Genomic DNA, 23,401 nt, shown 5'->3' with positions numbered 1-23,401 from the left:
CCTCAGCAGTGCACTGCTTACAGGTACCTCAAGATCAGCTGCCACACCTGGGCATCATCTCACTCAAGGCTGAGCAGGTCTGGAGGCTGCCAGCTATGGGAAAGATGAAGTCAGCACAACCAGCCTGCCCTGGAGCCTGCCCTTCTCATCCCAGGGGAATCACTGATCCCACAGGGAGTTACTTGTTGTCACCTCCTCTTATGCCTCACCCAGAGTCCAAGCCCAGGGGAACCACCTTCATCCTCCAAACGACACAGGGAGCCTTTGCTACACCACAAGATGACTCTGGTTTGCAGTTCCCAGGGCTGGTGAGTTCGACCAGCCTGCTCTCAGTTCAAGCTAACATGCATGTCACACCTTCCCTCGCAATGGCCAGGGGCCTGTAGGTCAGAACTGATCCACTGGGACTGCTTTTCCTGGATATTTGGTAACTGCTGCAGACCCACAGAGCAAATCTATAATCCTCCATCTGAACAATGCGCCACTGATTAAACAGTGCACAGATTGCAACTGTCTTGATTATGCATCTTGAGCGTGCACGGGTGTCCATGACCCAGGATCCACTGGAAACACCAAATTGTTTCATTAACTGAGGTACATCAGGGCCTGAGGGAGCTGGAGTGGTGCCTAAGTGCAAACTGTGTGACAGTGAGGGATGCGCTGAGGAACTTCCCCAAATAGCTGCGCTGGCAGTGACGATGATGAGACCCTGAATGGATGTGACAGCTCTGGAGCCAACACCAATCGACCATCACTCACATGTGTGAAGCCTGTGCAAGCACAAAGAGGAACGATTTCTCACAAACTCATGCCTGCTGTCAAAAAAAACAAGGCTGCAGAGAAAGTCAGGTATATCTTAGTGTCCACTTTCTGGGACATGCCTGGGACATTCACAGGCACCTGCATGAATTTGTGATTGCTATTCTTCCTCACAAAAACAATACATCATGTCAAGCCACAAACCAAAGGGATTTTGGTAGGAATAGGTAGACAAATGGCTATGTAAGTATCCCAGATGATGAGGATTGGGATCCAGAGCTGGTTTTGTTTTTAATCTATCATCTTCCCACAAATAAGGCAGAACACAGCCAGGGTAACAGATGAAGGTGAGTGTCACACAGCACCTGGGCCTCTCCATAAATGCCAGGTGCCACCTCTTCCTTGAGGAAGGAGGGAAAGCAGGGACAAGTGGCCAGGAAGGGCTCCAGCAGGCAGCACCATCTGCCACCAGCCCTCACACAGCCCTGGTGAGCTGCGGGGGCCAGTGCTCAGGTAGAGAAGTCCCCTGCCAGCTCCCAGCCCTGGCACGGCTCCTGTGGCAGCTCCTCACGGAAGCTGCTGGCTATACCCCAGCCTGACCCACAAGATGAACATAAAATTGTGTCTGGAACCAAGCTGGGGATCAGAAGCCCAAGCACAAGGGAAGTGAAGCAACACCCCCAAAACTGTAAGGCACTGGCACAGCCAAACACCTCGAGGCTAATCTCTCTCTGCCCTCTCTATAAAGTCTCCTGACTTCATATATGGGGCACAAAGTTAGAAAATGGTATATTCAGTCACAGTCTTCCATATCATCTGTGTGGCTCTGTACATTTTTTTTGGCTGGAGGGTCTCCCTCTATGGGGTAGAAAGGGGCTCTGCTTTCAGAGAGTCTTATTTATGCAAACTATCTTAAATTGTTACTACCCAATGTTTTATAGCTCTAAGAGGCACACTAAATCCACAGAACGGCTTTTACCCAAGCAGGCAGCCAATGTACAACTGGTCCTACAGCACCTGCAGCTCTGCTGACCAGTGCCCTGGGCATGGACCAGAAGACACAGGGCAGCAGGGAGGTCCCCTGTCTGTGCTGCCATCAGGCTGCTGCTCACGTTCACGAGACTCACAGCAGGGCTCCCTGACTGCATCCATACTTTTCCTGCAGCCTGGAAAACAGTGTCACCACGCAAATGCAGTGTCTCAGGCAGTCACGAAAACACCTGGAAGACAACTGCCTGGCAGGGGTCAGCCTCCTCAGCCATGCCTGTGCAGGAGGAGCCCTGGCACAGCAGCACAGTATCCAACTTTTGCAAGAGGCTTTAATCAAAATTCCTCTGTTGTTTGAGAAGAAGCAATGCAGGCAAATCTCAGGAAAAATAAACCTCATTCATGATACAGAAAAACCTGTAACTAAAGTCATAAGAACTTTATTGCTAAAGCAACCCTGACCACGCACTGCCAGACACTTGGCAAACCATCTTTTGTTTCATCCATGACCAGCTTTTTGACAGCAGGCATACAGAGCACTGACAAAGAAGGAGCGGCAGGTATAGCAAGACTCACCCTTGCTTCAAAAGATGCACAACAGTGACCACCAGCTAACTGAAAAACCTATGCTGGGAAGCTGATGGTCCAAACTCAGGTAAAGACCAGTACTTCCAGGGGCTCTCCATCCTCCCCACAGCTGCGGGTTTCAGCTGCACATCTGTACCACTGGTTTCAGGGTGAATTCTCAGCTGGGAGAGCTCCCCTCCAGCCATGCCCACTTTCGGGGAAGCCCATGGCTCTGTGTGTATAGGTAAGGAAACGTTTCTTACGTTTTGCAGGGCATCTTGGTACTGCGGCAGTGATGAGAGCTGTGACTCAGAGTGGTACGGAGACAACCCTTTCCTCAGAGTCCTCAGGTCCCCCGTGCTGGACTGCTGCAAAGACAACAACAGAAAACAGGGTAGTCTGTATTAACCAGAAGAAGGAAAGCTGTGCCACTCCTGCTGTATTGTTTTTTTCCATGACCACTTCTGTCCTGTGACCTGCTCCCGTTACTTCTCCCTGCCACAGCAGGGACAGTGAACAGTGTGATTAAATGCTTTTTCCATGCCCACACCTGGAGAAAACATTTGCAAGCAGTTGGAGGCGAAGCATTCAAGGTCTACTCCATTAGCTGATACAGCAAGAAGGCTTTTTCATTTTGCCTAAGTTCCCACGTTTCATTAAAAACATTTGTTAACATGCAAATGGAAAAAAATATTTTTAAGACTTCAGATTAAATCAAGATCCACAGAAGAAATCCACCAGGAGACATTTTTCTAGATTTTTAATTTTAAAACACCATACACTGTTCCAATCATCTGCATGTGGAAAGCAAGGAGAGTTTGTAAACACTGCTACTGCGATCCACCTAAGCCTGCAAAATGTGTCACAGGAACAGTTTCTTATTTGGTTAAAATTTGCATGCCCCCACAGGTCTTAAACAAAGCCAAATAAACAGAGGTAGTCTGTGTGACCCTAGAAACCAGACAAATGCAATCAATAGTCTGTGCTCAAAGGAAGAGTCAGCACTGAGTGTTAAGAGTACTGAATAATCTCCCTGGGACAAAGGTTCTGCCTCATGTTGTCAGTTCTCTCTGTGGTTCTGAGGCAGGCCAGTCCTAGAAACGAGAAGAGTTTCTTATTTATAAAAGTACACCCTTAAAAAGCCAATATACAAGTAGCCAAAATCAAAGGTCCGGGAGATGCTTATGTCTTTTCATTACCGATAAACATCCTCATTAACTTTTCATGTTTTTAAGAGTATAAAGCAGTGCACTGTCCTCTATTTCAAAGCTATAAAATCATGACCTTTCAGATTTTTATGCTCCATTAAGACTTTTGACTTGCATTTGCTGCAGAAATGATGTTTTCTACTTCAAAAGAACCAAAGAAAAGCCACTGGTGCAATAAAATTTAACAGGAAATCTCATAAATCAGCTCAATTGTATTTAAAAACCCCTCAGTAACCCCAAAGGCCTGACCATAACCAAGACTTTGGGGACTCTGGCAGTGCATAGCTCTCTGGAAATAGAGAAAGTTAATTTCTATTTCTTGCCCCCATTTAGCAGAGAAGAATTGGTGCATTTAGACTGGATCATTTTCTATCAGTGTCAAAAACATTTTCTTGTAGCTCCATGGCCTGTTTTAGGACACGTTCAGCTTTGGTTTTATTTCAAAATGTTGTTTTCTTAGGTTAAAACATCAAGCATGACCCAGTGCTTTCACAACCATTCTGGTGCACTCACCCTATCAACTTTCCTTTTACAAGCTGTGAAGAAAAGGGCAGTTTTCAAGAAACCCATCAGGAGAAAAGGATGTTAGTCCTGTATCACCCAGTCTGCTGGGGACTATTATGCCTCACATAGAGCCAAGTGTTACAGAATGACTTCAGCATATTGGACGTCTGGGATTCCCTTAAATTTACAAGGTGGCGTCAAAGACGACCGTGGCCTATATTTCTTTCACATTTCACAACACAAAGTCAAGAGAAAGATCTGAAGGAGGTAACTCTTGATGAAGCTAAAATGTGACTGCTGCAAAACTGAGTTTCCCCCACCGTGCCTGGGAGGTATATGCTTTCAAAGGAAGGTTAGTGGGTCACAAAGGAAGATGATGAGAAGACTCTTCATTTACTGGCATTTTCCCAGGCATATGATATGTAGGGGTCTCTTGGAGGTTATCCTGAAAGGATTCTACCCTGGCTGGTTACGATTCCACTGCCCTGCTTTGTGCAACCTCTTATTCGCTATTGTATGTGCACGGGGGGATGGCAACCTCCTGGAGAGGTCCTGACACTCTGCTACCCACTCCTTTAGTTAGTCAGCTCAGGCACCCTTCCCTGACATTTGTAATGAATGGGCACTTACACAAGCAAGGGAAAAGCACAATAAAACAGCAGAGTGAAAACGTGAGGTTGTAGCTTTGTGCTGGAGACCCTAAAGGTCACCGATCTCCCCAAAGGCTCTGCTCCAGAAGAACAGGTACTGCCTCACCGGTGTTTAGAGGCCCTGGATTGCTTAGGCTTTTGCAAATCACACTGAGGCTTGCAAGACATCACATGCTAGGAGGCATCAGGAGTGTAGAAACAGGCACAAGAAAGAGATTTGGTGGACATTTGTTTGCCACCTAGAAACTTGTTCTCTTGCTGTAGGCAAGAGACGCAGCATGTGTTTCATCACAGTATGGCTTGTCCCCACAGAAAGTCAAAACACCTCACCTAGCATAAGGCAGTAACTAAGTAAGGCAACCGGACCTAAGTCTAACCAACGCACAACATCATCCTGCTGGAACTAAAAACACACTAGTTTAAATTGATTTAATTTAACTGCCCTATGCTCCTGCCTGGAGCAAGAGTCTGCATTAATTTCAATTTGGCTTAAATCAGTTGAAATTGTTTTGGTAAATACACAGATACAGTCAAAACTCTGCTATAACAAGTGTTTATAATGGATTAGTTCTATTGCTTTTCTTAAGCAAATCCCATTTAAGACAGTGCACTTGTGTGTGACAAAACTATTGTTAGGTTGTTTCAGTGACTGCTGATTATGAATCTGACCTAATGCATTCAATTTGATGGAAAGATTCCCACTGAGTTCACCGAATATCAAAACAAGCTCTCAATTAAAGACTATAACAAGTGTTTATAATGGATTAGTTCTATTGCTTTTCTTAAGCAAATCCCATTTAAGACAGTGCACTTGTGTGTGACAAAACTATTGTTAGGTTGTTTCAGTGACTGCTGATTATGAATCTGACCTAATGCATTCAATTTGATGGAAAGATTCCCACTGAGTTCACCGAATATCAAAACAAGCTCTCAATTAAAGACCAAAAAAAAAAAGCGGGGGGGGGGGGGAAGGGGAAAAAAAAGGACATCTAAGAAATAAAAATGCTGAACAAACATCTACCCAGAAGAGGAATGAGGTGTTTGGGCACGGGGTGGGTTTGGTAGTGCAAGAAAAATCTTCATCTGCTGTTATTTGTAACACATCCATGTTGGACATGGCCAAAGGACCTCTTTTTCCTGCCACTGTCAGCCATAAAGCCAGTCCCTTTCACCAGCATTCCCCTCAACACAATTTTCCTTCTATAGTTTCTAGAATTTGTTTCAGATCTAGTTACTTTTTCCAACAGCCTACTAATCACAGCCCTGCACTATTTATTTTCCTTGCATGAAAAGCAAATGCGTATTTCTTCACCATAACGCTTCTTCTTCCTGTTTTAAATTAAAATGCTGCAGTGACACGTATTCATCAGACCTCCGTAAACATTTACGCATTCACTGGGCTTTGCTATCAGTGTTAGAGCTAACCAGGAAAAGAAAGCGAATCCCTCATTAGAAGGCAGTATGACTAATGATGCATCAGAATGAGTAGCCATTACTCCACTTAAACCTAAATTAAAAATCCTGGTATTTGCATTGTCAATTCATTCACAAAATGAAATCTCTTATTACCTTACCCAATTTTCATTACTGAGATGTAAGTGGATCCCAAATTGCCTTTCTTGTCAGAATGGCATTTTAAAAGTACAAAATCCCTGATCATCTCTGTTCATCATCATTGTTGGAGATTATCTCAATTAATGGGCAACATGTCTATAATAAATTGCCCTTCAGGTAAAATCACTTCACATTTCTGGAGTTTCAGGGAATTTATGAGCAAAATCATCTTCATCTGAACTAAAACTCCACAGGAGAGTGCTGTTTCGACTGAACTATTATTGGGAATGTTTTCTGAGATAAGAAGCAGAGAGAGTGGGAGTGACACAAGAATAGGAGACCAAGAGAAAGCTGAGGAGACTCACAGTCAGTCTTTACTTAACCTGATTAAATTTACAGCTTGCATAACCTGAAATTCACTTGTTCTCAGCAAATGCCAACAACTGCCCATTGACTACTCCAGAGTAGTTCTTGCTCTTTTACAGTGAATTTTTATTAAACACTAGTTTCATCCAAATATTAAATGAAACAGGGGAAAAAAAAAAAAAAAAGAAAAAAAGGAAAAGGGAAGGTAACAGGAAAGAAGAAGAAGAAGAAAGCATCTCCTAACTTTTACCATGGCACAAAAGTGCAGGACCTCTCCTCAGCATCACTCTACGTGGTGTCACCTCCCTTTACCAGCCGATGAGCACAGGGACAAAGCTGCAGACCCAGGGCTTCACCTTCAGCACCAGCCTGCGCTACACACTACCAGTGCTGACAGCTCCACAGCGGTCACTCAGACACAATAACTCTTCATTATCTGGAAACACTGACAAGACATTTATTGCTAAATTTTTCAACTAGGCAGAACTTGAAGCGACCCCAGAAGATGCTGTTCTTGGACCAAAACCCAAGATTCTTGTCAGCCTGTTATGAAAGAAATGGACCTAGATAAGCCCCTCCTGGCAGGGAAGGGAGTTTTGCCTACTCATATCAGTGAGAAAATAATAGGATCAACAAATCAGGTTTTTAGTAAAAATGGATTGCAAACACAAGTTTTTCTCTGTCTAGAAACCAGAAGCAATCTGATTAACACAGATGGAAAGTGGTTAAGTACTTTCCATAAAAAACAATGAAACATTTTAAATTCCTGAGACAGAAATTAAAGTCTTGCTGCTTACCAAAGCCAAAAATTACATTTTTAAAAAAATCAGCCAACACTTGTTCCTATCAAAGCTTTCTATCCTGATAGCAAGGAGAAGAAACAGTGGCCTCTGACTTTTTGACCTGATGTGCTGAGTGATTCAATTTGAAAATAACACAAGAAGATGGATAGTTTGTGGTATTTTAAGGTCAAAGTACTATGAAGAAACATTTATTTTCCTTTCCGTTTCTGTCCAGTAAAGTCAGAGCAGTGCTGTGGCCATGTTGAACCAACTGTGAAGATAAAGTGTTGAAAACTTACAGACAAGTTAGACAAATTATCTTTTCTGTTACCCTTTGGTGTTACTTCTGCTGGAAGGGAGAAAAAAGAAGACAAAGATTTATTTCTGAAATACTCTGATGTAACAAAATGATCACTCTTAAGAGAAATTAAGAACAGAAAGACAGAAATTTACTTGGCAAATATTTCTCGACATTCATGAGAGAGATTAGAAAACAACCCAGAACTATTTCAATTTGAATTATGCGCTGAAGTGACCGAGGAAAATTAAAAAACGACACAAGTAATTCATGAATTAGCATTCAAAACAGGGCTGTTACATAAGTAGCCTTTAATTGAAAACACTATTTTCTCCTTTTGCGCAAGTTGTAACAGCTGAAGGCAAAACAGAGCTTTAAAAACATTAATCATAAATGATGGGTTTGACCCTGTGCCATGAAAAATATTAAAGCCTTTACAAGGGCCACAGCTTCCCTTCTCCCCACGGGCTGCAGGGTCACCTGGGAGTAATTCAGGTGTCTACACATGGGCATCCCATGACTGAGTGTGCCCGAGGCACCCACGGAGGCTTGGCAGATGTGATGAAGAGCTGCTAGAGTCCTAGTATCCTTCTGCTGCGTGGCAGGAGGCAGCAGGGATGGCACTGGTGGCACCTGAGGACTACGCCTGAGTCCCTGAGATGATACTTGCTACACCTCTTTGTAAGTCATTTGTAACCTCCTGCATTGTGAAAGCTTTGTCTCCCAGTCTACATGCCATTTAAAAAAAAAAAAACAAAACGAAGCACCGATTTGAAGGCCAGGAGTCCTAGAAATCCCCTTTCTGTTTACCTCTGGGGAGTCCCTTTATATAGGGATGGAAAAACGTGTCCAGAATGAAGAGGAGAATCAACCATATGTGAGTCACAGACAGCAGACTTCCCAGAGGACTGTCATTTTGGAAGGTTTATAATAATCAGCGTCGTTTTCCCACAGTGCAGAGCCAGTGGCACTAATCTCAAGAGACAGCGGGTTACACACCGCACCACTTAAACGTATTAATATTATACCTGCTATTCAACATAATGTTAGAAGAAATTATGTATCTTAACATGAAGTGCAACTAGATGGAAAAGCATACTGTGAAGAACTCAATACTGGCAACAGAAGACACCCTTATTGACACCAGTCCAGAAGATTTTCTTTGGCCAAATGAAGATGCCACACCATCACCCAAGCCCTCAGAGTGACAAGCAATTTCCATTTTTTAGTGGCTGCTCCACCCTTTCACAAAGCACAGGATTTCCTTTAGTTGTCATTTAAATATCAGGGTGAACCTGACCAAGTAAATCTGTAAGGATCTGGGCTTTACGGAAAAAAGTCTATGTAAAAAAAATGTCATTCTTACTTCATATGCTAGTTTTACCCCATAAATCTTGGGGTTTGGTTGGAAAACTCTGCTTGGCTTGTAATTATATGTACTTGTGAAGGAGAAAGGTTTTATTTCAGTCCACTGTGCCAGGCTGCTTTCATCTTTATGGACTCTTGTACTGCCCATTACCTGAATTACTTGCCTGTCACTGTAATGTAAATTCTTAAACCTACCAGCAACAATTTTCTAAACCATAATTGTTCCAGTAATTGAAACTGCCTCAATTTTGACACTCACCAACCCATTGTTTGCAACTGGGTAATTAAATGGAAGGTTTAGCTCAAAATCCTTTCCTGTTATTTCCTGCAGCAATTTAGCTAGAAGTACCAACTTCTCTTCAGGTAGAGGAACGGCTACGATTTGAAGTTGGTCAAAACTCAGATATTACTAACCAATGTCTTTTGCACAAGTACCGGAGAGAAATAAAAAATAATTTAGAGTCATATTTAATATGATTCAGACGATTAAAAAATGGAAATCACCAACATTAGCATGTGAAAGTACAAGCATTCAGAGCCCCAACCAACCAGCAGCAATACTAAAAGGCAGCCCCAGATCCAAGAAAGAAGCTGTTTGTGGATGCAATAGCTCTCTCTACCTTACTGCAATTTCGTGGCAAGCTGTTGCAGTCAGCCAGCTAGAAGGGAACAGAAGATCATTATACATTTGGAAACTTCACAGAAGAAAAAAATTCTTTTATAATCTTAGAAATAACTCTATCTTTACCACAGAATGACTAAAATAAGCTGATCTTACATGCTGTACTTGACGAGATAATACTGCTCTTTGAACTTCAACCCCATTTCCCATATTAATGAATGAAGTCTTGCAGAATCCATCATCAACTACACAAACATTAATATCTTACTGTCCTGGTTTAGAGCACTGTGACCCCACAAACAGTTGTTAAAGCTTGATCAACTTACTTTTCTTCAGATATTTTACCATACCTGCAGACTTCAATGGCATTATCAGAATACACCATTCTGTAAGAACAACCTGGCCCAAGATATCCTTAGTAATCCCAGCAAGCAGCAGTATTTTGCCCAGGTAAAGCAAAGAAACACATCTGAAATACTGTGAAGGAGATGCTGCAAAGAGCCTGCCTTGCACATGTCTCACACAGGCACCAGGGATATGGCCCTGGCTTCTTCTGACCTCAGCACCACACACAAGTGACCCTTTCAGGCGGCCTCATGCCTTAGCAAACCTCCCACACTACATGACCTTGCACGAAGATTCCCTCCTTATCTCATTAGTCCATGTTTTAGGGTTTCATGCACCAGGAAGTTGAGGGATGGGCAATTTCACTGTGCGAAGCTAGCAAATAATTGAATTAAGGTTCAGTAATTGCAGTTATCACTACAAGACATATTCAAGCAAAAATAAGCTCGGCAAAGCACATATCTGACTTTAAGTATATGTGAAGAGTCCCATTAGCTTCAACAGCATTTACCAGGCAAGCTGGAAATTACACACGAGAGCACAATAAAAAATCAACGTCTTTGATTTTGAAAGAACTCTGCAAATAAAAAAAAAAAAAAGGGATGAAATTAAAACTATTTAACATCTTCCATGTCATGTAATAATATGAGCTTTCTGTAACAGGAGAGATTAAATTGCTCCACACTGGTTCATATTCCTGTTGTACATGCAGCGCATCCAAGGATCCTTCCTTCGACTGGTAACAAAGGCTTTAGAGGACGACAGTCTGCCAAGACACCTATTGTCCCAGTTCTCTCTCCAGTATTCAGTCAGCAGGTCACGAGCACAACCTCAGCCAACTTCAGCAGTAAAGCCATTTTCAGTCCTCCACGTGGAATTGGAAATGGTATGACCCTGAGAATCACGTGCACAGCCCTTGCACAGCAGCAGCATGGGGAGCTGTAAGGGTGCATTTTGGATGTTGTGCCATGGCTGGATATCAGCTGTTCACAAACGTAATGCAGGAACAAGCATCCCCACTTCTGCCTATGCTACTTCTCCTCATATTATGCACTGCATTCATACAAGCTGAAGAAGCAGATTTCATCTGGTTGCAATGGTGACAAGTGAAATTCTCTATTGTCAGGGGAGCTAACACCAGGAAAAGCTTAATAAGTATCAGGAGACAGTCAGTAAGAGGCTTAGCAGATTTTGCCATGTAAAACCACCCTTGAAAAATATTTTTATTAGTATCTCAGTGGGGTACAGGCAATAAAAGCAGTGCAAGTTTCAAACCTCTCATTCTCTGTAGCAACTGTGGTAGCGAACTTTAGTACACTGTTAATATTCAAGAGTCTGTATTTTTTCCCTCTTGTTTTAGATCAGCAGAGAAAGATCAATCCTATAACTCATGGGAGACTCAGATAATCAGCTCAAATCAAATTGCAGTACATGATTATAATCACACAACTGGCAGGCTTTGCTCAAGAGAGAATATGGGCTGGTGCAGCTAAGATTCAAGCATCACAGCATATACCCCAAGCAGAAATGCAGCTCAATAGTTAACAAAACCAAACAAAGCTATAACCATTGATATGGTCTGTGGCTTGTATGCAATGAGTTTAAGAGTCCCAGACTAATGGAGCCCATCCATGGCTCACTAGCACCAAAATAAATCTCTTCATTAGGGATGTCAATGAAGAAGCTAAGGAATGCTGCCCCAGTTCCACCAGATCAGTAGATACAGATGTGGATATACACGAATAAACTCACTGGACCATTTCCTGGAGTCACCATTCATTTTCTTCTGTTAACTGCACTCCAAAGAACAAGGGCAGTGGGAACCACCACATCTACTCCCCAAAGCTCATCCACAGCAACACCACTGGGGCTGCCTTCAAGACACTCCCCACATCCCATAAAATGAGAGAGCTGGGAATGAGGAAGGCAAAGACCTGAATCCCCCTCTCACAAATCAGAAGAGGTCTCTTTTAGGCTTTAACTAATCTGGGACCAAGCTGGCCAAGGGCTCTGCTGGCCGGCTCTCTCTTCCTTTGGGCAGCACTCAGGGCAGGATGGACACTCAAATGCCCCTCATCTGGAGGACCACTCAAATGTTCAAAGCTCTCTACTGAACCAGGACTCCGATAGTCGAGAAGAATCAGTTACAGCCAGTCCAAATTTTTATGCGATAGCTTGAATATTCTTTAAAAGTCTCCTACAAAGATTTAATTTGCATTTTTGGCTTCATGAACAGCAAAACAAAACTGAAAATTTTGTCACAAACTTATAGTTTTGGGTGAAGACTCTTTTTTTTTTTTTTTTCCAAAGGAATGAGTGATTAACATCCTTCCCATACTTCCCCAAGTTGTTTTCACATACCAGACACTGAGATTTTCTTGAGATGATCTAGAACTTGGTATTGAACTTACTGCAAAAATCTGGGTTTAAGCCTCTGCAGCTATTGTTTAGTTTCCCCTTAAAACATTTTTCAGTCTTTCTCAGATGGACTGATCACTGAGAATCTGTGTACTTTGAACATCTCTACACATTACAAACACAGAAAATGCTGCTTCTTCATTGCCTGATCTAACTGCAGTTAAGAGTTTTTTCCCTGACCCTGTCTTCATATACAGAAAAAAGTGGAATCTCATGAAATTATTACAAAGCTGTTTAAGCATAGGATATGACTAATCCTGCACTTCACAGCTGGAGGTTAAACTGAGCCTCATTAAACCCAATGTCCTTTCTTACCCAAAACAGAAACAACTGGGGCATGGCAGAGTTTTGCATGTGTGCATCTCTCACGCTCACACTCTCACATAGAAATCCAGCTCCAGTCCTTTGAAAATTTTGACTCAGTTGAAAGAAATGATATGGTTATCTCAAATTCCTGAGATTCAATGAATATTGTATGTTTCTGTCTGTAATTTGACTTCTGGATTCAGAACTCCTTGAATTTTTATTTCCTAGGTTCTTGGGGAACTCTATTTATATGTGCCAGGTGACACTCTTGCAAAAACCCCTTGATTTCCACAGGTGATAATCCCTAGAACACACACTACACCACCCTGCTTTCATGACAAGTTGCAAAAGCTCATTTCTGTCATCGATCCTGCTGTTTAGACAGGCTGCTACCTGTGAATAGGAGGTGAATACCAAGAGAATATTTACTGCGGTAGATAGCAGCCCAAGACCCTGATGTCCAAAGTCAAGAGAAAGAACTCTATTGTCTTAAAGGGCTTGAAAGTACTTTGGATGCAAGTCTGAAGCATCTTCGAACTGCTTTTATAAAACTGTACATCTCTTACTTGGGGGGAAAAAAAACCCAATCACATTTTATTCAATAAATTCATACTGTATACTTAAATCTCGGGTCCATTTATTTGATAGCAAATTGGTCAGATCAGTCTTGTCATTTTAAACCATATAAGGAGGAGGTGAAATGAAACACACTTGGACATAGTGCTGCCACAGCTAAGGAAGCTACATTTGGTGGATTCTGTTAACATCTTTTGCATTTACACATGTAAGCAATGCAATACAATTACAGGCCTAAATAAAAGTCTGGAGAGTGTTCTCACGAAAGGCCCCATGAAAATCTGGTTCTGCATGAGATGTACTCAAAAATGCATGGAGTCCTACAGAAAGACTCGCCATTGACTTCAAAGAAATATTTGGATTAGTCCCCAAATATGCATCTCCTTTTTGATTAGTTAAAATTAATATGCAGCTAAACATTTCAACAGCGTATAAAAACGGTAATATAGTAACCTAGGGCATGTCCCCTTCAGTACTCTGAGTTTAAACGGAGACCAAATGAACTGGAAAGCTTTCATGTGTGAGCTGCTTTCTATTACAAAAAAATCCAATTTCCCTTGTGAGACCTTAAATTAAAGCAATTACACTTATCTTCCTCACACACAAACAGTAGGTAGACTTTGGGGAAATAAGACAGGTTTGTAATTTTGTTCTGCTTTGTGTGGAATGTGCAATGCTCCTGGCACAAGCTATGGCCTCCCAACAAAACCCTGTAGCCGCAACTCAAGGAGAGGCCCAAATGTTAAGACCCTATAGCAGCTCTGAGAGCCAAAAGGCAACTCAACAAACAGGATCTGCTAATGGCAGACTTGGCACAAAAGTGTCTGACAATAAAACAAGAGAGGAAATTGCACTCGGACTCTCCTGGAGCCAGCCAGCACACTGTGGGCAATTTCTTTTTCTCCTCCGTCCTCTGCTCTTCAGAAAGAGATCAAGTTCTCCACTGAACAGCATTTACATCGTTGTTCTTTACAGTACTAACGAGTCTCAGGCTCTCTTCAATCCAGTTTTTCCCCCTTGTTTTCAGAACAATATGCTAGAAACTGCCTGCTGAGTGCATGTCTGTGCCAAGTTCACATTTGTCTAAGAAGAATTGAGGCAGCCTGTAGAAGCCCTCACCATGGAAGTTGCCAGTTCAAAAACCTCAACTCTGCTCTAACAGCAGTGTTTACAGGCATTATTTACTATTATTTTACTATCTGTACAGCTGCAGCCTTCTTTTAATTCAGGCTAAGTGTGCAGTTTCTTAAAAACAGTACTAACCACAGTTTTCGAGACCTTCCAGGATGCTCTAAACCCCCTTCAGCCAGCAGGCAGATGCTGAAATGCTGTGAAGTGCTGGTAATAGTGAAGTCTATTTGGCAATTTTAATTCAATAATTTTATGTTCCTCATAAATCCCAAGGGTTTTCCACTCCCCAGAGAAGAATTTTTTGTATTTCTGATCTTGACCAGGGGACCTGAAATTTTCCCTGAGAGATGCACCAGGACCTCATTGTCAAACGTCCAGTTACTCTGAGTCTCACCTGCCCAATACATCTGCTCTGTTCAAAAGTGGGCTTTTTGAAACAAAGGTGTGCAACGTGGCCTTCAGAAGGAAAAGGCCTCAGGCATTCCTTTTTGGGAAAAGCCAGACACAGCTCAGCAAAGACTATAAACCAAAAGAAGTCTTGACAGCCAGCCCATCATGTTATGCTGTGAAGAACAGGGTGATGAGTCCACAAAGCCTGTAAATTTCAGTTTTAGCTAAAAGTGCCCAACCCTTGCCATTGTACAGAATGGCTGAAAATGAAAAATAACGTGAGAGAATGGCCAGAAGTTTGTCTAAATGTATACACTAGTTATAAAACTAACCAGAATTTACCTTTGGAGCTCCCAAAGCTCATCAAAACAGGTTTCTCTAATCTTGAGGGGAAAGGCTGTAATTACAAATACATTTTTAGTTTACGGGGCAGTGTGAGGTGGCTGAAGGGGTCTATTTTCTGCTTAAACACTTTCAGCTCAGAGGAATGGAAAGCAAATATGGTCTCCCATCTCAGGGGTTATATCTTAGCAATATGGAAGGCACTCTCATCCTAGGCAACCAGACACCACGAAAGAGACATTAACACCAGCTCTTCTGGGCAATTCCTACAATGACACAGCGGAAAAGCAGGACTTCTCCCACATGATATTGCATAGATTAATTACACGCACACAGCAGAACTTAGGGTGCTTCTTCCATAGAGAATTTGAGACTATAAAAATGAAGCCTGTGAAGCTCTCCAAAGCCAACACACAACATCCCTCAGAGCTTACATTCATCTTCATTACACCTTGACTAAAACTTCCAGAAACTAGCTACACTGGTGAGAAAGTCTGACACCATCCACCCCAGGACACTGAGGTCCCCATCTGCTCTGCAGGGGCTTTGCCACTGTGCTTACTTACATCACAGAGAAGTACCACCATCGGTGAGCAGGCGTTAAGGGCCCCTTTCTGGTAACAGCATTCTCTACTGTATCTCCCCAGCCAGTATAAACCAGGGCAACAAAAACTGTGCATTGTTACAATTCCTGCCAGGGATTTTGCCAGCACAGCAATGCTATCCAAGAGCATGACTTTATAGTTAACACAGCCATGCCAGCAAAACATTACAGTGTAAACCTGAGTCAAAGAAAGGTATACAGCTGGAGTCCGCTTCTGCTCACAGAAAGGAGATTGGGAAGAGTGATGACTGCTGATGGGTTAGCAATGTCAGAAGCAGCTCGTCTCCCAGCTGGAAATGCAGGCTTATAAACCAAAGGAACCAAATAAATCCACGCATGGCTATCATAAGTAACATCCACTTCTCCATTAAATTTCCTCCCACTGCAAAGTGTGGCTCATGAGATGGTACTTCTTGGTCTCCCAAAGGCAGGAAAAGCTTTCACCATTAATCTGTTCAAATGAGTCACCAGGAAAAGAGAACTGTGAATCCCAGCACAAGTGTGCTGTAGGTAACACGTAAAGCACAGAGCAGCTGCCTTGGCACGGGCTGGAGAGCTCTTCTTCTGATGGTAGAGAAAGGGGATGTTGGGGAGCCCAAGAAAAAGTTCAGGCTGGGGACCCCTGCACCAACTTAATCCCATACCTGAAGGTGGTACAAAGACACCACCTCTCAGCATAGCTTCCAGCCCCAGATGCCGAAGAAGATAAAGCAAGAAATCTCACTCAGGATGCAGCACCTAGCAAAGAGGCATTGTGTCACCGGACACTGTAATATAAATCCTCCTGTAAACTTGCAATTTCATTTGCAGCACCAGCCTTCTCGGGTGTCTCTGGATGAGGCACCATTTCAGCTCTATGTTTAGCAATTGGAAAGAAGCCAGAAAGACTTCCATAACCACTACTGATTTGTTAATCCTTTAATGCACAGGCACTGTTTGTTACTTAGGACGTGAGGTTTCATCACTCCTCAGCATGCTGGTGATAGAACTTCTTGACACCAGACTGCAAATACTATTACAATGTCAATACTCCCAGGGAGGAAGCCAAGCCGAGTTAAAATGTGACTTTGGTGTTGACAAGCCAGTTTGGCACTGCAGAGTTCAAACAGCCAGGATCACCAGGCAGCTTTAAAAACAGAAGAAAGTTTGCCAGGATCCTTTTCGACTAGAGTCTTATCCCAAGATCCGCATGGGAACAGCTGAACACTTTCCAATCAGATGAAGCAAGTAAGAATACAGGAAGTGGATTATACTTTTCCAGGGAAGTGCTGGGAGCAACGTGTACATATGCATGTGAGTTCGTGTCTATACAGATTTTCCTCATCTTTCTCACTGAAAGAGAAAAAGCCCAAATCTAGGTTTGTAGCATGACAGATATGGAGGTGATGCAGCTCAGTATTCCCAGGGAGTTTACTCAGACCATGGTAGCTTCAACACTTCTATGCCGTAAGGAAAGCTGTGTATGATAAAAAGAAGTATTCCTGAGTGTGACCTAAAATAGATCAGATCCTGGTCTTTCTGGAGGGCCATTAAGACATCGCACAGGAGCTGCATGGAGGATCACAGCCATGTTGTCATTGGTGCCTGCTGCTGCTGGGGAGGCATCTGGCCTTCACCATAGCATAGAGCTGTTTTAAAATCATTTCCCTCCTGGATTCAAACATCCATAGGGATACAGCCTGAAAGGTGAGGACACCTGAGGAGAGTTGTGCACCTGAGGAGAGGAAAAGGCACAGCCTTCCCACCCAGGACAGTAAGAAGAGGAAGGGCTTATGGGGCTGCTTCAGCACCACGTGCTCCCAGACTGACTGGGCTTCACCTTACCAATGCAATAAGCCCAAGCAGCTATTCAGCTCCTATTAATTTACCCCTGATTAATTACTAGCCACTGGTTTTTTTTGACCTCATAAGGCAGATCTGATGGAGTAATGTGCCCAGCTGTGGCAGGACAAAGCTGGGCCAAGGGCACATCAAGCCCATTCCCGAATCCATGTGCATCCCAGCTGCCCACACACAGCCCATCTACTTATCAACAGCTCCAATTAAATGGTCTTGGGGTTTCGACCGCCACCAGCTCACTCAGGGTTGGAAGAAAGACAAAGGGAGTTAAAATTGAATTAGCAATTGATTAATACATGAAGCCACTCGGTAGCTGTTGAGTTGTGCACCCTTTGGGGGCTTTAACTCTTTGGTGCCCTGTGAGTTTTGTTTCACAGCTAGCACTGCTAATGAGTACACTGGAAATTTGGGGTGATTGTCAAAAAAAAAAGCTCACGGTCAGGTTAAAATGTGTATTTCAGTAAAATCAAGGTTTGACAAAATTATTTTATTGACATTTCAGTAAGCATAGATCCTTCACCCTTTAACAGGGATGTTTTAGAAACATAGATCCTGGAGCAGTCTGTTTTCAGACTTGGTGAAATGCAAAGAACAGCACAACATAAACTGGCAAAAAGGTATTTTTTCTTTTAAATAATTAGGAGGGTTTTTTTCATTTCCAGTCTTTATAATTGGAAAGAATTTGGAACAAAATGACCGTGAAACTTGGTGCTTGAAGTAAGAAGCAAAGTATAGAAAAAACCTTTAAAATGCAAGGGAGGTAGAACAGACAACAGTGAAAGGATGCAAAGAACAAGAGAAAAAGGCTACCTCTTCCAATGGTTTAACAGACAGTTGAATTCAGCAAAGCTGCCCCTGTTTACAGTAAGCACGGTGTTTTATGGGGGCATCCAGGGGACATACCAGACAGAATGACTGTTTTTTTCCTACTGCTTGATATTGCTGTATACAGATAGGTAAGCACGAGGAGTGATCAAAAGCCCAGTGGCATGTGGAATAGACTTTGAAGGGCAGATGCAAGCAAAAAGTGCCAGTTTAGAGAGGTCTGTTCAGATTTAAGCAAGATCTCAAATAAAAGCTGGGAGCCAACACTGCACAAAACCATTCCCAAGGCTGTCTTTTGACTACAGCCTCCTCTTTCAACAAGATTAAAGCCAATGTAAATGGGCAAGTAAGACAAAATCCTACAGCAAGGGCACAGGCAGCACCAGACTCTCACAGCATCCCCAAAAGCAGGATGGATCAAGGTGTTCTGCAGGGAAGTGTAAATGCATCTCTGAAACACACACAGACACTAACAGAGGGTTTATTTTTTTTTCCTTTTCCTCCTTTTTTTTTTTTTTTTTTGACAAAAGGAGACCAAATTCCACCAGTGGGTGCTTGATATGTAAAGTCCAGTATGTCCACCAAAAACCTTTGTGCATTCAAGTGGGCAGTCAGACACAACCATAAGGAAACAGGAGAACTAAGCCACATTAATATCTATTAGGCAATAAAAAACCTACCTGGGAAAGAAGCTTGTTGTCATCCTCCAGCAGTTTCACTTTTGTTTCAAGTTGCCTGATGTAGTTGGAAGACGAATCTTTAGGAAAAGAGAAAAAAATACATTTAAGCTTCTTGTGCTACAGCAAGTACTGACAGACAGTGATACGTTTTCCCACTCTGTGGAAGGCATGTTTGAGAGAGACTAAATGAATAAAATCCCAAGTGTATTGGGTGAGGAGGGGAATATCATGTGATCTCATGTCAGTGCCACTAGGTTAGGGAGTGAGCAAGTAAAGAAGGAAAGTGAAGTTGAAATACTGTGTTTCATAATTTTATAAAAGTACTTTCCTAGCTTTGAAAGCCATGCTCATTCATCTAAAATGTACCAAAATACTCAACAACAGAACAAGATGTTTCCTTTTAGGCTTGAACAAACAACCCCTCCACACACGTGCCTTTTTTCTTTCAAAAACATCTGAAAACCTTACAAAAATAAGTGGCTGGCACAACTCTACAAGGAGATCACTGCCAAAACTCCCAGTGCTGTAAAAGGGGAAGAACTGTACACGGCAAGGCCATAGAGCTGCAGCATGCACACAGCCTGGCGCACACAGCAAGTGCCAGCCCAGGACATCTGTTTTTTCTAGTGGAAGCACATAACACCAAATAGAAAAATTCCAGGAGAATAAAATACAGAAAACTCTCAAATAAAATGGTAATATTCGACCTGAAAGAATGTAACGGCCAGTTTTCCATTGCAGTAAGACAGCAACACCAGATAGGGTGACCCGGCATAGAAGATAACTTGCTGGAGAGCTATGTGGGTGGCTTACTGCTCTCCAAAACATCCGATTCTTGTTTTGAAATGTGCTTTGAAGCAACACATTTGCAAATTCCAAGGGAAGAAACTAAAGGAACCTGGGAAAACCTTTTCTCCATTTTCATTACAGCTTAGTGGTTCGCAACAGTTCCTTCCAGCCACCTAGATGTTTGCAGAATTTCCCCTCCACGTTGGTGGCAGACGCTGTGAGTTGTTACAGCAGCAGGAAAAAGGTTTTGCAGCTTAAGTGTACAAAAACCCCCAAACATTTTCTGCACTGCTAAAGGGGCTCTGCAAAATGGAATTATATTTTACCTCATTTCATTTATCATGGTAAGTCTGCAAAAGCCACTGTTCAACTGTAGGGTTTCCCACCAAGCGTGAATCAATGAGCAGCTGTGCTGATGCCGGCCGGTGTGTGTCGCCAACTGTCAGCACCCTTCAGGATCAGCCCCACCATGGTTAGCAGGCACCACTGCCTGCATCTCCCCGCACACGAACATGCGCCCATGCACACATGTAAGGTTTAGGCTGGCTCTGTGCTAAACAGCTTATCTCTGCCTTTGCCAGTAGCTACCAAGTGCACTCAGCACAAGCCTGGATGCTGTTTCTTGGCCACCCTGGGGGCAGTTTAGCAGAAGAGCTAGCATGCAGGCTGTAGTTAATCACTGAGAGTGCTTTGACCATTCAAGAGAAAAATTGGAATATTCTTGAAAAAGTGCTGCCATAGACAAGTGCCAAACTGCACATAAAGGAACAGCAGGATGGATCAAGTCAAGTGCCCATCTAAAGCACAAACACTCTCAGAGGAAACATGCTCACTTTTTTGTGTGGATTGTGCTTCATCCAAACCAAGGAAATCCAAACTGTCCTCATGAAAAAGGTTAAGATGACACTGTAGGAAGCTATGTAAGTTCAGTGAACAGTTCAAGTGGTGGTAAAGTTCACAGCAATATCACCTTCAGCTGCAGGGACCACAAACTGTCCAATAACAGCCCCAATGTGGGAGGGGTCTCCAGATCAGAGGAGAAGAGGGCAAACCAAGTAGATTCTATAGGTTATAGGATCAATCCATAGCACCTCCCCTGCAAATGCCTTGTGCCAACAACATCTGAATTTAGTCATGCATATGAAAAGGTGGTGAGTATCACACTGCTGAAGATTGGTGCTTAAGTCAGCAAGATTCAGCATCAGCTTGAACAACTTGTCGAATTAGTAATGAATCTGTCCTCCAGCAGGACGAGAGGGGAGTTTAAGACTCTTAAATACAACGCCAGGAGTACAACGGACCCTTTGGTCTGACCTCCTCTGTGCCCCAGGCCACTACACTTTATTAACTTACCCCTAAATTCAGTCCAATAATACTGTTTGGCTAAATAGTTCCAGGAACAGTCTCCACGTCAGTCTGAAGACAACCAGAGGCTCCACCATTCCACTCCTGTGCTGGATACAACAGCCTCCATCAGTAGATCTGGTCAGATAAGGTGTCCTTGCCTGCCTGCCCTGTACCTGCACGCTAGCAGGGCAGCAGCAGAGCCAAGTGCCTCTACACAATGAACGCAGTGATCCTGATACAACAAATCCTGATTTTTATCTCAAAGTATCAGGGCATTCAAAGCAGCTTCAAGGAAGGATTCAAAGTGGTGTCAATGAAAGGCTCCATCCATGCCTGCCTGGGAATCAGAGATATGCCTCTGGATCAAGCGCAGCCCCTGTGAGCATAAATTGGGCAGACAGCAACACTTGCATGAACAATTGTAAAAATGTTAGATAATGCTAAAGAAGATCCCAATGTGATGCTGGTAACAGACATAGACTCCACAAGACCCACAGCACCGACTAATCCTGTTGCCTCTTAGTAGCCCAAGCCTGTTTCCCAGGTGGCAGGGAGCCTGCTATATGCAGCATTCCCCCCTACCTTCGTACTCTGTCACCACTACTAAGTGTTTATATCGTGGATCACCACATCACGTCCACAGCAACCAAAAAAAATCCTATTTCTGATGCAAACAAGCTCTTTCTCAGAGTTCTGTGCCCATGGAGAGCAGAGAAACTGCAGGAGGTCCTCTCCAGCAGCTCTGCGTTCAAGCACAGTGGGAAGTTACCCAAGACGGAGGCAGGCAACCTGAACCTCGTGAGCAACCTCTTCAACATGTGCTTGTGGTGGGTTCCAGCACTGCTAACAGCTACAGGAAATTCATGTTAAGAGGATGAATGGTGACACAGAAGCTGTTGTGTTCAGGCCCCGAATGCTACAAGGACTGACTGGTTGGTTGATGGAAAAAATAGGGCATGTCTGCCAAAGAAAAGGAAATTGAAAGAGAATTATTTCCTCACTTCGCTTTCACATGCCTTGCAAAAAAAAAACCAAAAACAAAGGAACACATCCCTGCATCCCCACAACACTCTAGAGTTACCCTCAGTATTGAAAGCTTGCTCTGAGATTCACTAGAATTCTTCAATCACCACTGTTCAACCCCAAACCATGTCCGATGTTTGACCTCAACCAGACAACACTCCACAGCAACACAAAATATATGGAGGAAAAAAAGAAAAAAAAGCAACTGAGCTTTTCTGTCAGCAGAAGATGCTCCATCCCAGGCTAAGGCTGAGAAACAGCGCTCAGAGCCATCACCATTGCTGCTGTGCCCTCACAGATTAACTGCCTCCACCTGCCTGTGTTGAAGTAGGTGCCAAGTGAGCCACTTGCATCTTGATCTTGGGTTTAAAAACCCCACAGCTCTCATGGCAGCAGGCAGTAACACTGCTGGGCTGAGCAGAGAAACCCTAGGCTGTGCCTCTTCCACATTAGATCAAGAAACACATTCCCAACATTTTTCTGCCTCTGACCTTCCTCTTATCAGAGGTTCCCTCCTCTCCTACCTCCCCCAGAGCCATAGGGCAAGGACGGCCCTGCTGACCCACCCAGGAGAGGCAGCAGAGCTGAATCACTCATGGCTTGGACCCCCTCGCCCCCTTCATTATAAATTAAACAAATGGTGCTCATCGCCTTGTCAAAGCCTGCCACAAGCTGTGAGGAATGCTCCATCTTCACCAGCCCCACTGCCCTCTCCTCACTGGCAGGAGCAGCTCCCAGACCTGGGTGCTGGGGCATGCCCCCAAGCACACCCACCCAGCCACCACCTTGCGGCACCGACTTTGAGTCCATCCATGCCTGCTGGTGCCTTGCCACTGACCTGACACCTTGTCCTAGCCTGGCTGGAAAACTATGCCAGCTAGCTCTAGCACAGTGAAAGGGAGGTACGGAATCAGGGAAGCAGACAAGGCCAAAGACACACGGTCAAGGCTAAGCAAGGTGGTCAAGGATAAATTTTTTGGGAGGATGGTTTGGCACTCAGTGCCACCTGGGATGACAACAGCACCAACATCCTCCTCCAGTTACTCCTCAGGGCCATGAGCACAGCTGCATGAGCAATGGGTGCCACAGTGGACCAGATGGCACCAGAGGGAAGGAATTTC

The 23,401-nt window shown here is 43.5% G+C and overlaps 1 protein-coding gene across 1 annotated transcript in view; it reads right to left on the bottom strand.

The window, feature by feature from the left end:
- CCDC85C (coiled-coil domain containing 85C) overlaps positions 1 to 23,036 on the bottom strand; it is a 43,441-nt gene extending 20,405 nt beyond the window's left edge. The window contains exons 1-3 of the mRNA XM_010013633.1: positions 22,805 to 23,036; positions 19,122 to 19,198; positions 2,577 to 2,681 (exon numbers count right to left, since the gene is read on the bottom strand). Of these exons, the coding sequence (XP_010011935.1) occupies positions 2,577 to 2,681; positions 19,122 to 19,198; positions 22,805 to 23,036 (414 nt within the window). The remainder of the gene's footprint in view (positions 1 to 2,576; positions 2,682 to 19,121; positions 19,199 to 22,804) is intronic.
- Between the last annotated feature and the right edge of the window lie 365 nt (positions 23,037 to 23,401).

Source organism: Nestor notabilis, unplaced genomic scaffold, assembly GCF_000696875.1.
Source record: "Nestor notabilis isolate BGI_N333 unplaced genomic scaffold, ASM69687v1 scaffold1954, whole genome shotgun sequence".
Classification (NCBI taxonomy): domain Eukaryota; kingdom Metazoa; phylum Chordata; class Aves; order Psittaciformes; family Psittacidae; genus Nestor; species Nestor notabilis.
The sequence above is the reverse complement of the archived record's forward strand: the minus strand, read 5'-3'. Positions and strand labels throughout refer to the sequence as shown.